This window comes from Dasypus novemcinctus, chromosome 28, assembly GCF_030445035.2.
Source record: "Dasypus novemcinctus isolate mDasNov1 chromosome 28, mDasNov1.1.hap2, whole genome shotgun sequence".
NCBI classification, from domain to species: Eukaryota; Metazoa; Chordata; class Mammalia; order Cingulata; family Dasypodidae; genus Dasypus; species Dasypus novemcinctus.
In genome coordinates this window covers 23,663,779-23,677,625 of record NC_080700.1, presented here as the reverse complement: position 1 = coordinate 23,677,625, position 13,847 = coordinate 23,663,779, and the positions used below count along the sequence as shown (strand labels likewise).

The 13,847-nt window shown below is 41.1% G+C and overlaps 2 protein-coding genes across 5 annotated transcripts in view; one reads left to right on the top strand and one right to left on the bottom strand.

Annotated features, from left to right (window-relative positions):
- The window catches only part of PACRG (parkin coregulated), a 593,567-nt gene extending 581,001 nt beyond the window's left edge, over window positions 1-12,566 (bottom strand). The window contains exon 1 of the mRNA XM_004466005.2: window positions 12,196-12,566. Coding sequence (XP_004466062.1) covers window positions 12,196-12,351 — 156 coding nt within the window. The 5' untranslated portion in view covers window positions 12,352-12,566. The remainder of the gene's footprint in view (window positions 1-12,195) is intronic.
- A 201-nt stretch (window positions 12,567-12,767) lies between these two features.
- PRKN (parkin RBR E3 ubiquitin protein ligase) overlaps window positions 12,768-13,847 on the top strand; it is a 1,534,725-nt gene continuing 1,533,645 nt past the window's right edge. For 3 of the 4 annotated variants that reach the window (XM_058289661.2, XM_058289664.2, XM_058289660.1), the window contains exon 1: window positions 12,768-12,912. In XM_058289661.2, the coding sequence (XP_058145644.1) occupies window positions 12,906-12,912 (7 nt within the window). In that variant the 5' untranslated portion in view covers window positions 12,768-12,905. The remainder of the gene's footprint in view (window positions 12,913-13,847) is intronic. The other variant, XM_071212524.1, reaches the window with a different exon arrangement.

Here is a 13,847-nt window from a genome sequence, read left to right as displayed (position 1 = left end):
TATATTAAACATTCATTAGACAAGAAAATGAAAATTAAATCCACAATTAGATAAACTACCCAACCACTAGAATGTCTAAAACACAAAATTAAAATAATACAAATTGTTGGTGAGAATATAGAGCAAATGTTGCTGTCATATATAGCTGGCAGTAGTTTAAAATTGAAAATCAATTTTGAAAACTGTTTTGGTGTACTTCCTAAAGGCAACCATATGCATGCCCTAGGACCTAGCAATTCTACTTTCAGGCATATATCTTTAGACATTGATACATATGTCTTCAAAAAACTGCACTACAATTTTCCTAGTGGTACTATTTTTAACAGCCCTAAACTATAGCCACTTAAATATCCATTAACAAAAGAATAGATTTTAAAAATTGTGGTATATTCATGTACTAAATTACTGTACAGCAGTAAGTATAGACAATCTAAAATCACATGTAACAATATGGATACATCTCACGAACTGCTTATTTTAAGAAGGCAGACACCAAAAATTCCATACTATATAATTCCATCTATATAAGTAAAAAAAGAGGCAAAATTAATCTATGTTGATAGGTGTCATAATGTTACCTTAGGGATGTGTTTGGGTAGTGACTGGAAAGGGTCCCAGATGGGTTCTGTAGTATTGTTAATGTTTCTTGATTTGAGTACTGGTTATACCAGTGCTTTTGGTTTAATATTCACCAAGTGCCATGCTTATGATATATGCATCCTCTATATGTATATCATGCCTCAACCAAAGGTAAACAAAATGAATGATGGAGAGTGGTCTGAGTAAAAAAAAAAACTCTAGAAATCTAGATTCTATTCTTTGCTCTGCATTTACTAAGTATCCATGAACAATAGCCAAAAAATAATTCGTCAGAAACTTAAAAGCTAAATGGAAAATAAAAATGTCTAGGCCCTGCCATGATCAAGATGGCAGAGTGAGATGCCTTCGGGCCATGTTGCCCCACAAAAGCTTTGAAGAATGAGCAAGAACTGGCAGAAACACCTTTCTCAAAGCTCCAGGAAATAATTAAAAGACTGCAATTAACAAATCAGGAAAAAGGCATTTAAAAAGCAGAAGGATCTCATGGTGCCTTGGCTGACTCCTTTCCTACCCTTCACCAGCAAGGCACAGAGCCAACTTTCCCTCCCAGTGTGGATTCCTTTTCCCAGCTCTAGAGCGAGCAGAGTAACCCTTGTGCAGGTACTGGAAACATGTTTATCTGGTTCCATGTCTGGTGTTGGCCTGAGGGACTTGCCATCCCAGAACTTGACCTACATGTAGAAAGCAGCTCACAGAACTTTCCTATAGAATACTGTGGGAGAGCAGTCAAGTGGCTGCCTGGGGCAAGGAATTGCTGGCTATGGGACATACATCACAGTGCACAAGACCATAAAGAATCGGGGACATTTGTAACTATGTAAAAGGGGGAATTCCTAAGACCGTATGCCCATGCCCAAGACAAGATATATGTGCAGAAAGGATTGGGCTGGCCCCTATGCTTTAGCCTGAAACTATTCTCCAAACCCATTGTATAGATAAGCTTTAAAGGAGAGTGTTTGCACAGGTCAATCTGCAAAAACCGGGGAAGGTGTTTTCTTTTTTTTCCTTTTTGTTTTGTGTTCATTAGCTCCTTACATTCAGGGAAAGCCCTACCATAACATTAAGTGGGTACAGTTTGAAGGAACAGTTGCCTCATATTCTAATTTCCAGGAATAACACATTAAGGTATCCACAATATCCAGATTTCAACAAAAGATTATAAAACGTATAAAGAAATGAGAACTGATGGCCCAGGCAAAGTAGAAGATTAAAGCATTAGAAACAATCAATGAGGAGGATCACACCTGGGACATACCAGATGAAGATTTTTTTTTAATGTTCCTAAACATGTTCAAAGAACTAAAGGAACACATGGACAAAGAACTAAAGGAAATCAGGAACATGAGAGATGAACACAAAGAGAATATCAATAGAGATGGAAGTTATGAAAAGGAACCAAACAGAGATAAATATCACAGTAACATAAATTAAAAAATTCCTTTGAGGGATCCAGTAGTAGATTGGAGGCAGCAGAAGAAAGAATAAGTGAACTTGAAGATAAGACAAGTGCAATCACCCAGTCTGAGGAACAGAAGGAACAATGAATGAAGAAAAGTGAACAGAGCCTGAGGAACCTGTGAGACACCATTATTTCGGTACATCAACATGTAAATTGTGGAAGGCCCCCAAAGCAGAAGGAAGAGAGAAAGGGGTAGAGAGGATATTCAAATAATGGCTGAAAACCTTCCAAATCTAACAGAAGACATGAATATATACATCTAAGATGCTCAAAGAACCTCAAATAGGATAAACTCAAATAGACCCAAACTGTTTCATTTTATAATCAAACTATTGAATGCCAAAGATAAAAACAAAATTCGGAAAGCTGCAGGAGAGGAGCAATGTGCCACATACAAAGGAGCTTCAATGAGATTAAGTGCTCATTTCTCACCAGAAACCATGTAGGCAAGAAAGCAGTGGGATGGCATATTTAAAGTGCTGAAAGCAAACGACTGCCACACAAGAATTCCATATTTATCAAAACTGACTTTCAAAAATGGGGGAGAGAGTAAGACATTCCTGGGAAGTGGATTTGGTTCAACGGATAGAGTGCCCGCCTACCACATGGGAGTTCCAGGGTTCAAACCCAGAGCCTCCTGACCCATGTGGTGAGCTGGCCCATGCAGAGTGCTGATATACACAAGGAGTGCCATGCCATGCAGGAGTGTCCCCTGCATAGGGAAGCCCCATGTGCAAGGAGTGCATCCCATATGGAGAGCTGCCCCATGCAAAAAAAGTGCAGCCTGCCCAGGAGTGGTGCCTCACATGGAAAGCTAATGCAGCAAGATGACACAACAAAAAAGGGATGCAGTTTCCAAGTGCTGCTGACAAGAATACAAGTGGACACAGAAAAACACACAGCGAATGGACACAGAGAGCAGACAATGGTGGGGTGGGGAGGGAAGGGCAGAGGAGAAAAAAAGACATTCCCAGATAAACAAAAGCTGAGGGAGTTCCTCACCACTAGACCACTAAAAGAAATAGTAAAGAGAGTGTTGCAGGTTGAAAGGAAAGGACTCTAGATACTAGATCAAAGTCACATGAATAAATAAGGGTCTTCAGTAAGGGTAATGACATGGGTAAATATAAATGCCTGTACATTTGTGGTTTGGGTTTGTAACTCCACTTTTTAGTACCTATAAGATCTAAAAAGGCAAATCCACAAAATGCAACAATAAAGCAGTGGTTTTGGAATCACAGTGTATAAACATGTAATTTGTGAAAATAACTACATAAAAGTTTGGGAATGGAACATACTATGTATATACCACTGGAGTTAAGTTGGTTTCTAAGCAAATGAGAATATTATAGTTTTAGGATACTGTATTAGTCAGCCATAGGGGTGCTGATGCAAAATACCAGAAGCCAGCTGGCTTTTAGAAAGGGTATTTATTTGGGGTAGGAGCTTACAGTTACCAGGTCATAAAGTATAAGTTACTTCCCTCACCAAAGTCTATTTCCATGTGTTGGAGCAAGATGGCTGCCAACGTCTGTGAGGGTGCAGGCTTCCTGGGTTCCTCTGGGTCCAGCTCCTCCGGTTTCTCCACAAGGTCAGCTATACACTATGAGGCTCTCTAGACTTTGCCTCTCTCCACCAGGTCACCTATAGACTATCAGGTGAATGGCTCTGTCTCTTTCCCTGGGGCTCCAGCTTAAGACTTCAGCATCAAAACTCCAACACCAAAACTCCAACATTAAGAACCCTCAACTCTGTCCTTTGCCATGGCTTTTATCTTTCATCATTTACTTCTAAGGTATGATAAAAAGTCTCTTTAGCATCCATATTGCTCTCAACAGTCTCTTTGAAGCACTGTAGGATTTTCTTTCAAGCATCTCACAATTCCTCCACAAAATACCCCTTTTATAATACCCCATTTATAAAACCATTCCAGCATTTTTGTAATTGCCAAAGCACTTCCCCACTCCTCAGTACCAAATTCTGTATTAGTCAGCCAAAGGGGTGTTGATGCAAAATACCAGAAATTGGTTGGTTTTTATAAAGGTTATTTATTTGGGGTAGGAGCCTAAAGATACCAGGCTATGAAGCATAAGTTACTTCCCTCACCAAAATCTATTTTCACTTGCTGGAGCAAGATCACAGCCGATGGCGGTGAGGGATCAGGCTTCCTGGATTCCTCCCTTCCACGGTCTTGCTTTTCTCTGGGTTCAAGATTCTTTTCTTCCTGGGGCTGGCTTCTGTTTCCTCTGCATGCTGACTTGCTGGGGCTCCAGCTTAAGACTTCAGCATCAAACTCCAACATCAGAAACCCTCAACTCTGTCCTTTGCTATGTGAGTCCCCACTCGTTGGTGACATGGCCCAATCAAAGCCCTAATCATAACTTAATCACACCCAGATACAGACCAGATTACAAACATAATCCAATATCTGTTTTTGGAATTCATAACTATATCAGACTGCTACCAATACTATGTTTAAACCCCATGGTAACTGAGAAGAATATACCAAAGAATGAGAAAGCTTACAGAGACAAAAAATAAAATATAGGTAGCAAAGGGCAGGGGCTAGGGAGAATGTGGATTTGAACCATAGTGGTGTAGGGTTTCCATGTGGGAGTTGGGAAAGTTTTATAATAGAAAGTGGTGAGGGTAGCACAATAGTGTAAATATGAGTTACTCCATGGATGGTAAGCTTGGGATTGGTTGAGATGGGAAATTGTAAGTTGTATATGTGTTCCAACATTAAAAAAAGAAAGAAGGAAAAAGCGACTAAACAACATTCACGTGCTCAATTAAATGGATGTGCTCAAGCAAGGAAGGAAAAAGTTTAAAGAGGCATTGTTGAGACATACGAAAAAATTGGTATATAGAATATAAGCTTTATATCAATGTTAAATGTCTTGAACTTGATAACTGCATTTAGAGTGATTTCATAAGAGAATATCCTTGTTCTTAGGAAATGTACATGACAGTATTAAGATTTCAAGGAGCATGATATACACAACCCACAAACAAGTGTTCAGAAAACAGACTGATAAATGGTTAGACAGACAGATGGATGGGTAGAGAGATAGAGGGATTGATAGACTGATGGATAGACAGATTGAATGATTCAATAAATGTGGCATAGTCTTAAAATTGGTGGGTGCGGGTAGCTGGGGGATAGGGTTGTGTTGTAGTTCTCTGTAAGGGTTTGTATTATTTTTCTAACTGTCCTGCAAGTTTTAAAGTATTTCAAAATTAAAAGTTTCAAAAAGTGCCTGTCCTGCCTCCTCATTGGATTGGTTGGTAAAAACAAATGGAAAAGAGAGATGACTAAGCCTACAAGAAATTAAAGCATATATAAAGCTACTATATTATTATATATTTAGTACCAATAGACCATTTTAATTAAATAGGAAGTCCTGAATTGAATGAGAAGGCTTTTAGTGTAACTTAGTTTAGCTATACATAAAGTGTCATATAAATACTCTCTGGCTATTTAGGAAAAATCAGAATTTCCACTTTACTGGTCTGTACTGGTTTAAGTCTTTTGTGGACCCCAGAAAATTTTGTTCTTAAATTGGTCCATTCCTGTGGGTATGGTACCCTTTGATTGGATTTAATTCAGTTGGGGGTCTTTAATTGGAGCACTTCAGTGAGGCATGACCCAGTGTGGGTCTTGGCCCTCTTGCTAGAGTCTTTCATAAATGGGAGAAACTTGAAGAAAAGAACAGAGAAAGAGAGCCACCATTTTAACTTGCAATGTGGGAGAGGACTCCAGGATTGCCTGCGGCTGCAGAAAGACAGGGAAACCCTGAGAGGCTGAGAGAGAGGCCAGAGGCTGGAATAATCAGAGCAGATGAGCCTGAAGCAAGAGGCCCTCAGGGAGAAGGGAGAGGCAATCTTATGCCTGATCACCCACAGTTGAGCTTGAGGAGAAAGTGAGCCTGGAAAAGAGAGAGACTGGCTGCCATTTGGTCTCGCCATGTGGCAGGAATCCAGGATCACCAGCAGCTGACCTTTGGTGAGACAGCATCTCTGATGATGCCTTGATTTGGTCCTTTTCACAGTCTCAGAACTGTAAGCTTTTAACCTAATAAATTCTCATTATAAATGCCAACCCATTTCTGGTATTTTGCATTGGTAGCCTGTAGCAAACGAAGACCCTTCCTAAACCAAAAAAATTCCAATCCTCAAGGAGTTTACTCTTTAGTGGTAGAGGCCATAGAATAAACTAAGATAATATTAGAAGGTGATAAGTTTCTATAGAAAAATATAAAATAGGGAAGGTAGATATGAATGTTAAAGAAGGAGGTTTGAAATTTTAGAGTAGACAGGAAACTAAAGAGTTAATTTTTGAGCAAAACTTTGAAGAAGGTGTAAGAGCAAGAGGTGGTGATTTGTAGGGTGAGATGCATTTCAGGCTGTGAAACCAAGAAAGGGCAAGGCCCTGCCAAACAACTGGCATATTAAAGAAATAGCAGCGAGGCTAGTGTAGATGGAACAGATGAGAGAGAAAGCATTGAGATAAAATACAAAGAAGCAGAAATATCCAAATCATGTAAGACCTTACAGAATGTCAAATCATAGACTTTTACTCTGCATGAGATGTGGAGCCACTAGAAGGTCTAAGATGAGGAATGCTAAGAACTAGCTTAGTTTTAAAGGGATGCCCTAAATTGGGGAAGGGGGTTGAAAAAATCCAAACTGGGACAATTATAGCCATAAGGAAGAAGGAAAAGATGATATAAGAAGAAAAGGTGGAATTGCTTTCCTTCATTCATCAAATACTGAATGTGTATTATTTGGAGCAATGAGGAAGAAATATTAGTAGTTGATTCTTAATGATTTAGGTGCTAGATAGTATTCAATTTTAGGTGCTGATCAGGATAAAGAGACCTTGTCTTTGTGTTCCAGGGCTACTACAACAAATGCCACATAGTGGGTTGTTTTAAATATTGGGAACTTGTTGTCTCATGATTTTGGAGGCTTGAAGTCTTGTCACACACACACACACCTCCGCCCAAATCAGAACCTTCTAGTGCTGGTTGCATTCCTCCGGATTCCTCAGCTTTCCTATTACATGACAATGTCTTCTCCTTTCTCTTCTGATTTCTTGCTGACTTCTGGCTTCTTCCAGCAGATTTCTCTAAGTCTGAATTTTGTCTACCTATAGAGAATTCCAGTAACCAGATTCCAGGAATCCAGATGAGATTCCCAATCTCCTTCATTTGTGCCAAACTGTAACTAAAATTCACATCTTCAAGAAATCCTACTTATCAAGGGCTTGCACCCACAGGAATGTGGATCAAGAACAAGAATATGTTTAAATTGGGGTATATAGTTTAATTCACCACAGACATGGATTCTGCCAAGGAGGTATTTTGATCTTTGTTTCTCTAAGAATTAGGGAGCTCCAAAAGCTTTGAGTAGTAATATGAGAGAACTTTGTACAGGAATGGTTAATGTAATATTGCTGATAACTGATTAAGGCAATCAACCAGTGGAGTCTAGAGACCAGTATGGGTGATATTGTAAAATCTAGACCAAATGTGGCAAGGGCCTCAGTCAGGTTATTGTATTTAGTCCTTTCATCATATTATACTGAGTATTTGAAAGTCTTATCATAGATATGTACTTATTAATATTGTAATTATTTTACCTATCTCTTTATCTTCACCAGCAATATAGCATGTTTAACTTCTGTGGCAGAGATTTCTAATTATCCCAACAGCCCTTCTTCTCTTTATTACAGTAATAAAACTCAGGTTTTAGCTGGAACACAGCTACCAACTGAGGCTACATATTCAAGCTTCACTTTCAACTAGATGTGACCATAAGACTAAGTTTCCATGGTGAGATATGAGCAGAAGTGATGAGTGCAAATTCTGGAACATGCACATATAATGAAGGTACCTACTTTCCACTTCTTCCTGTCTTATTTTTGCAGTTTATTCCTTATCCACTTTTCTCTCTCATAGCCTGAAATAGGTATTGGAGATTGTAGCAGCTTGATATGGTTATGAATTCCAAAAATAGATATTGGATTATATTTGTAATCTTATCTGTACCTGGACCTGACTAAGTTATGATTAGGTCTTTTATTGAGCCATGTCATTAGGGCATTGAGTCCCCGCCCTTTGGTGGGTGGGGACTCACAGATAAAAGGCGTGGCAAAGGACAGAGCTGTGGGTTTCTAATGTTGGAGTTTGCTGCTGAAGTCTTAAGCTGGAGCACCGGGGAAAGAGAGAGCTGTTTGCCTGATAGTCTACCAGCTGACCTTGTGGAGAGAGGCAAAGCCTAGAGAGCCTCATAGTCTACAGCTGACCTTGTGGAGGAAACAGAGGAGCTGAGCCCCGAGGAACCCAGGAAGCCTGAACCCTGGCAGATGTCGGCAGCCATCTTGCCCCAACACGTGGAGATAGACTTTGGTGAGGGAAGTAACTTTTCTTTTTGCTTTTTATTTATTTTTGTTTCTATTTCTATTTTTGCTGTGAGAAGAACATGTCTTTTTGTGTTCCAGTGGACAAACTGATGGCTTTCAGCTAGATATTCCAGGATAACACTTGTTCTTAAACTTAATCCAATCCCATGACAGAGAATCTATTGTAAATAGGATATTCTGATGAAGTTACTTCATTAAGGTGTAGCCCGATTGAATCAAGGTACATAGTAATCCTCTTTCTGAAGCCTTATGGGGAAGGCCATAGGTACAGTAAGCCAGAGGAAGCAGCCAGAGGCTGAAAAGCAATGGAAATCAAGAGGGGAGAAACAAGAAAAGGCTGCAACATGCATTTCCTTAGACAGAAAGGTCAAGCACTAGTCTTCTGGGAGAAAACAAGTCTTACAGATGTCCTGACTTTGGACTTTTCCTAGTCTCAAAACTGTGAGCCCATGTAACTTGTTCTTTATGGCCTGGTAACTGTAAGCTCCTACCCCAAATAAATACCCTTTATAATGCCCAGCAGATTTCTGGTGTTTTGCATCAGCACCCCTTTGGCTGACTAATACAGAGATCATACTCTTTTGCAACTGCATAATTTTCATAGTGCTATTCCTGATGGAACAGGTACGGGAACCTGGGAGGTGCTTCAAGGGTCAATCTTCCAAGGCTTTTGCAAAATGGGAAAATATACGTATTACTAAACCCTGGCTCATAGACTGGGAGTGAAAGTGGGGTACAGCATAAGGCCATGCCCTTATAGGAAGTTCTTTGCTTTCTCTTTTCTCCTTCTGAGAGCTGGGACTTGAACCTGGTGGTGGTGGGTCAACTTTGACCAAGGATGTCATCCGAGAGAATATAGAGCAAGAATATGGAAGGTTTCCATGGCCCCAGGTCCTAGCTCACAGGGAAGTGTTGCCTAAACTCCCAGGTTCGCCTACCAGCTTGGGCTTTTATATGGAAGAGAAAGATTTCCATCTTCATTTCTTAGTTAATCTATTGTTATTTGGTCTCCGCTAAAGGAGCCAAATCAATATCTAATACATAATTTATACATATTGATCATTAGCACTTTGGATGGATATATGATTAGTAAATACAAAACCCTCTCTATATAAAGTAATATTAAAAAATCTTTTCTCCTGTTCCCTAAGCCTTGAGCATAAAATACTTGTAGTCTATGAAGAAGTAAAGCTGTAGTACAAAGTTTAAGTTGAAGACCACTTCTCTATCACCATGGCTTCATATCCTAACTTGTTTTATGGTAAGGGAGATTACCACATAAAGTACCAAGTACGTGGCCAGATGAAGTCAAAACAATACTGGGTTCCTGGTTTTGATTACGGGCTTTATTAAACCACAACAAAAGTCTTGCCAAAAGATCTACACCGCTGAAGATAGAAACAGTGAAATGTGAATGTTGGAAATTGAAGGCTCTTTATGCATACATACATACATATATATATCTAGACTTTACTGTTGTTGTTGATTTTCCTAGGAGCATTAAGGATAGGGACTTTATTTTGTTCACCGCTAATCCCAAATCCCCAGAAATGTGCTTAGCATGTAGTAGGTGCTCAAAAAATATTGTTGGCTGACTGAATGAAAGAATGAATGTTTGCATCTAAGAATTAAGATTTTCACTGAGTGGAGTAGAATAATGTCTCATATGTTTTGGGGACCCAAGTGGAGATAAACATATTACACTAAAAGATTTTCCTTAAATATATGAAAAGAAGAAAACAATTTATTTCAAATACTATTTATAAAGAAAGCTATTTAAAAATCAACATTTTTTAGTCTTATAAGCATACTTGTTGCATTTGGCAATCCAATTTTCCAGTATTGTAACTTTAGGTGTAAGTTTATATTTATTAATAAACATGATACAAGAATGTATGAATACAGGATGGAGGAATAAAATATGGATTAGAGTAGATTTGTTATGATATCATACTATAGAACTATTATGACTAGTAATGGAAGAAACTGTAGCATTGATGTGGAGAAAGTGGCCATGGTAGTTGCTGAGGGCAGGGAGAGGGAAGAAGAGATGTGATGTGGGGGCATTTTCGGGACTTGGAATTGTCCTTAATGATACTGCAGGGACAGATGCTGGATATTATATATCCTGCCTTAACCCACTGAAAGTACTGGGGGAGAGTGTTAACTACAATGTAAAGTATAATCCATGTGGTACAGCAGTGCTCCAAAATGTATTCAACAAATGCAATGCATGTGCCACGATGATGAAAGAGGTTGTTGATGTGGGAGCAGTGGGAGGGGGGGCGGGGGGGGGGGGGAAGGTATGAGGGGTGGAGGGTGGAGTATGTGGGAACCTCTTATATTTTTCAATGTAATATTTTTTTGTGATCTATGTATCTTTTAAAAATACAATAAAAATACTAAAAAAGTATGTATGAATATATGTTTTGAAAAAAAGAAAACTGACCATTTTTCCATATTTGCGATGTTGAAATATAACAGCTAAAAATATCATCGAAATTATCATAAATATTGCGTACAAGCAAGTATAAATGAGTGGTTTTGTTATTCTATATTCTAAAAAAATACAGAATTATTTTTTATGACTCATTTGTCTTCCAGGAGAAACTGCTCACATGCAGTTACAAAAAACAGGAATTTTAGTCTATTTCCCCGAATTTTAAATATTATAGGTCAACTGACAGGCATACCAATAATCAGAATAACATCTTGTATAGCAACTTAGAAATCTGGCCTAGAGGTCTAGAGGTAATCTGTTTTAGTCATGCATTTTATAGATATGGTTTAGGAATAAGGTATTAAGTTTGCAACATTTATGTAAAATAAATAATGTGACACTGAAAAGCAACACTATTCATATAACATAATGAGATACGATGCAATAAGTCAGATCCTCCCAGGGTGTAAATTATACAAACTTGGAAGTTGCATTTATTATTTAATGTCTCATTCCCAGACAGGTGCTTACTCAGTAGTAAAATCTGTTTAGCATACCAAATTTAAAGCTTTTTAAAAAGAAAATAAACTACCACACAAGTAAACCATTTCTAAGCATTTAACTATTTTTCTAAAGTATTAAGAATATTTTACTTTTACTACCACAAATGGTGGAAATAGGACTTGTATCAATAGGCAGAAATACTTGTACGAAAGCTTGGATGGTTTAAAAAGTATTATTTAAAAGATTTATCAGGAAATGGATTGCTTTTAAGGGCTCTAACAAGCTGATATTTTGTAAACAAGAGCGCGGCTAGAGTGAATGGTAGGATATCCTAAAATTTCCTAGGTTAAACAGATGAAATTTCTGATTGCAAATGATTGAATGAGCTTTTGTTACATTTTGCAAGCGAGATAATCCCTGAGACCTCACCCTCTCTCAGGCCTTCTATTGCGTGAGGCTAGTTTGGGAATCAAAAGTCAAAGGGGTCTTTTCAATTTGTGTAATTAGCTTAAGAGTAATTCTGGATTACTAGAAGCTGTCAATTATTAGAAAGCTGCTTATAAATGGGCACAGTACATCTCTTTTCCAAGATTCTTTCTAACCAACCTAGTCTGACCGCCACTGCTGGGCCCTGTATGCCACCGGCAGAGTAAGTGCCATTGTTGGCAAAGGCCACCCGGAATCCATCACATGGCCAGTTTATATAAATAATCTCGTGTTACCCTGAATCGGAGCTAGTGCATTCAATTCAGGGAGATCACTTACGACTGAGTTTTTCATCATGGCTTTGACTGTGAAGCCCTCAGAAACCAGCGAGTGCGGCTGGTGCACCGGGAGCGGCTGTTGTGCCAGCAGCGTGGTCCTCTTCTGCATCTTGTCTGGGCATTTGTTTAAGCTCAGGGTCTCTTTTTCTGCCACCATCTTCCTAGAAAATGTCTTGTTCTCATAAAAAGTGTATTAAGAATCAGTGGGGTTTACAGGTGTGAGAAGAAGGTCGGGAAAAAATGTCAAGGCGCAACAATGTTAGAAATTCAACCCCTCGTAGTGCCCAGGTGATCCAGATGTTTGGCAGCTCCTAGGTGAAGGGAGTTTGGGGGAGGGGAGGGGCTGGAAGAGGGCAGGACCGTGGCTAGAGCTGCAACAAGCTTCCAAAGGCAAGCCTCGCGGTTGCTAAGCGACGCGTCAACACTGCGGCCCAATGGCCTCCCCTTGCCGTGACGTACGCTTCCTGGGCCTGGAAGCCGGAAAAGGCCGAAAGCGGAGGCGGGCTGCAGGAGCCGCGACGCGTCAAACTACGACTCCCGGCAGGCCTCGGGCCGCGCGCCCTCCGCGCCTGCGCAGTGCGACCGCGCCGGGCGCAGGGGCGGGGAGGCCCGGAGCCATTTAAGCCCCGAGAGCCGCCGGGGGGGAGGCGGCGGGCGCCCGCGCGCACTAGGTCCCCTGCCTGCCGAGCAGCCGCCGCCTGCCCAGTGACCATGCTAGGTATGTGGGCGCCTGACAGGTACGGAGCGGCGTGGCGCCGCGCTCGCGCCCAGGGCGTTCCCGGGAGCCCGCTCAGGCTCACTTGTCCTGACAGGGTGAAAGTGACCGCGCCGCCCCGACGTCCTTCCCGCGCCGGTGCGGGGCGCCGTGTGGGTTCCAGGAGCATAATGTGTGTGCGTCAAGTCCCCTCGCCCCGTGCGGGGCTTAGCGGGGCCCCGGCTGAGGAGAGCCTCGTCGGGGCCGCCACCTGCAGGGCCTGGCGGGCGCCCTCCCCGCGCCCGCGGCCTGACGGCGGCACGTGTGCGGCCACTCGGGGGCACCTGTCGCTCCCCGCTCACACCGCCGTCCCTCCCCCACCTCCGCCCACCGCCTTTCGGCCCCGACAGACCGGAACCCGCCCTCTGTAGCGGAGACTTAGCGGAACATTAAAACTCTCCGATAGGGGCACGCGGCTCCTGATGTGCCGGAGCCAAAGAAATCCCTCCCGGCGAATTTAAACTTACTGCCCTCTCGGGTTTTCCCTTTCAAATCACACGTCGGAGGTCTAGACGAAAGAATCATGAACAGTGTGGAATTGCAGAGATAACCGGCTTGCCTTTTGCATAATGAGTTCACTAGGGTATTTCTGAACACCGAGTGACCTCGGTGCAGTTTTGGGAATGACCCTTTGGAAGGGGATAGTAGAGAGGTTGATAAACGTTATGGTCTTGAAGATGAGCAAAAGTCCTGTCTCCCAGGGTTGTTAGGCAGGGAGTTTTATGAGGAGTTATCCCTGAAAATTAGTGGAAATGCGCAATATGATTAGAAAACATTGCTATTTGGGGGGTTCATAGTCTTGCTCCGTGTTGTATATTGAAGGCTTGGTGAACTTGTCACTTACAAAACACCTTTAATTGTATCAAGTGCATCTGAATTCAGATGTGGTCTGTCCAGAA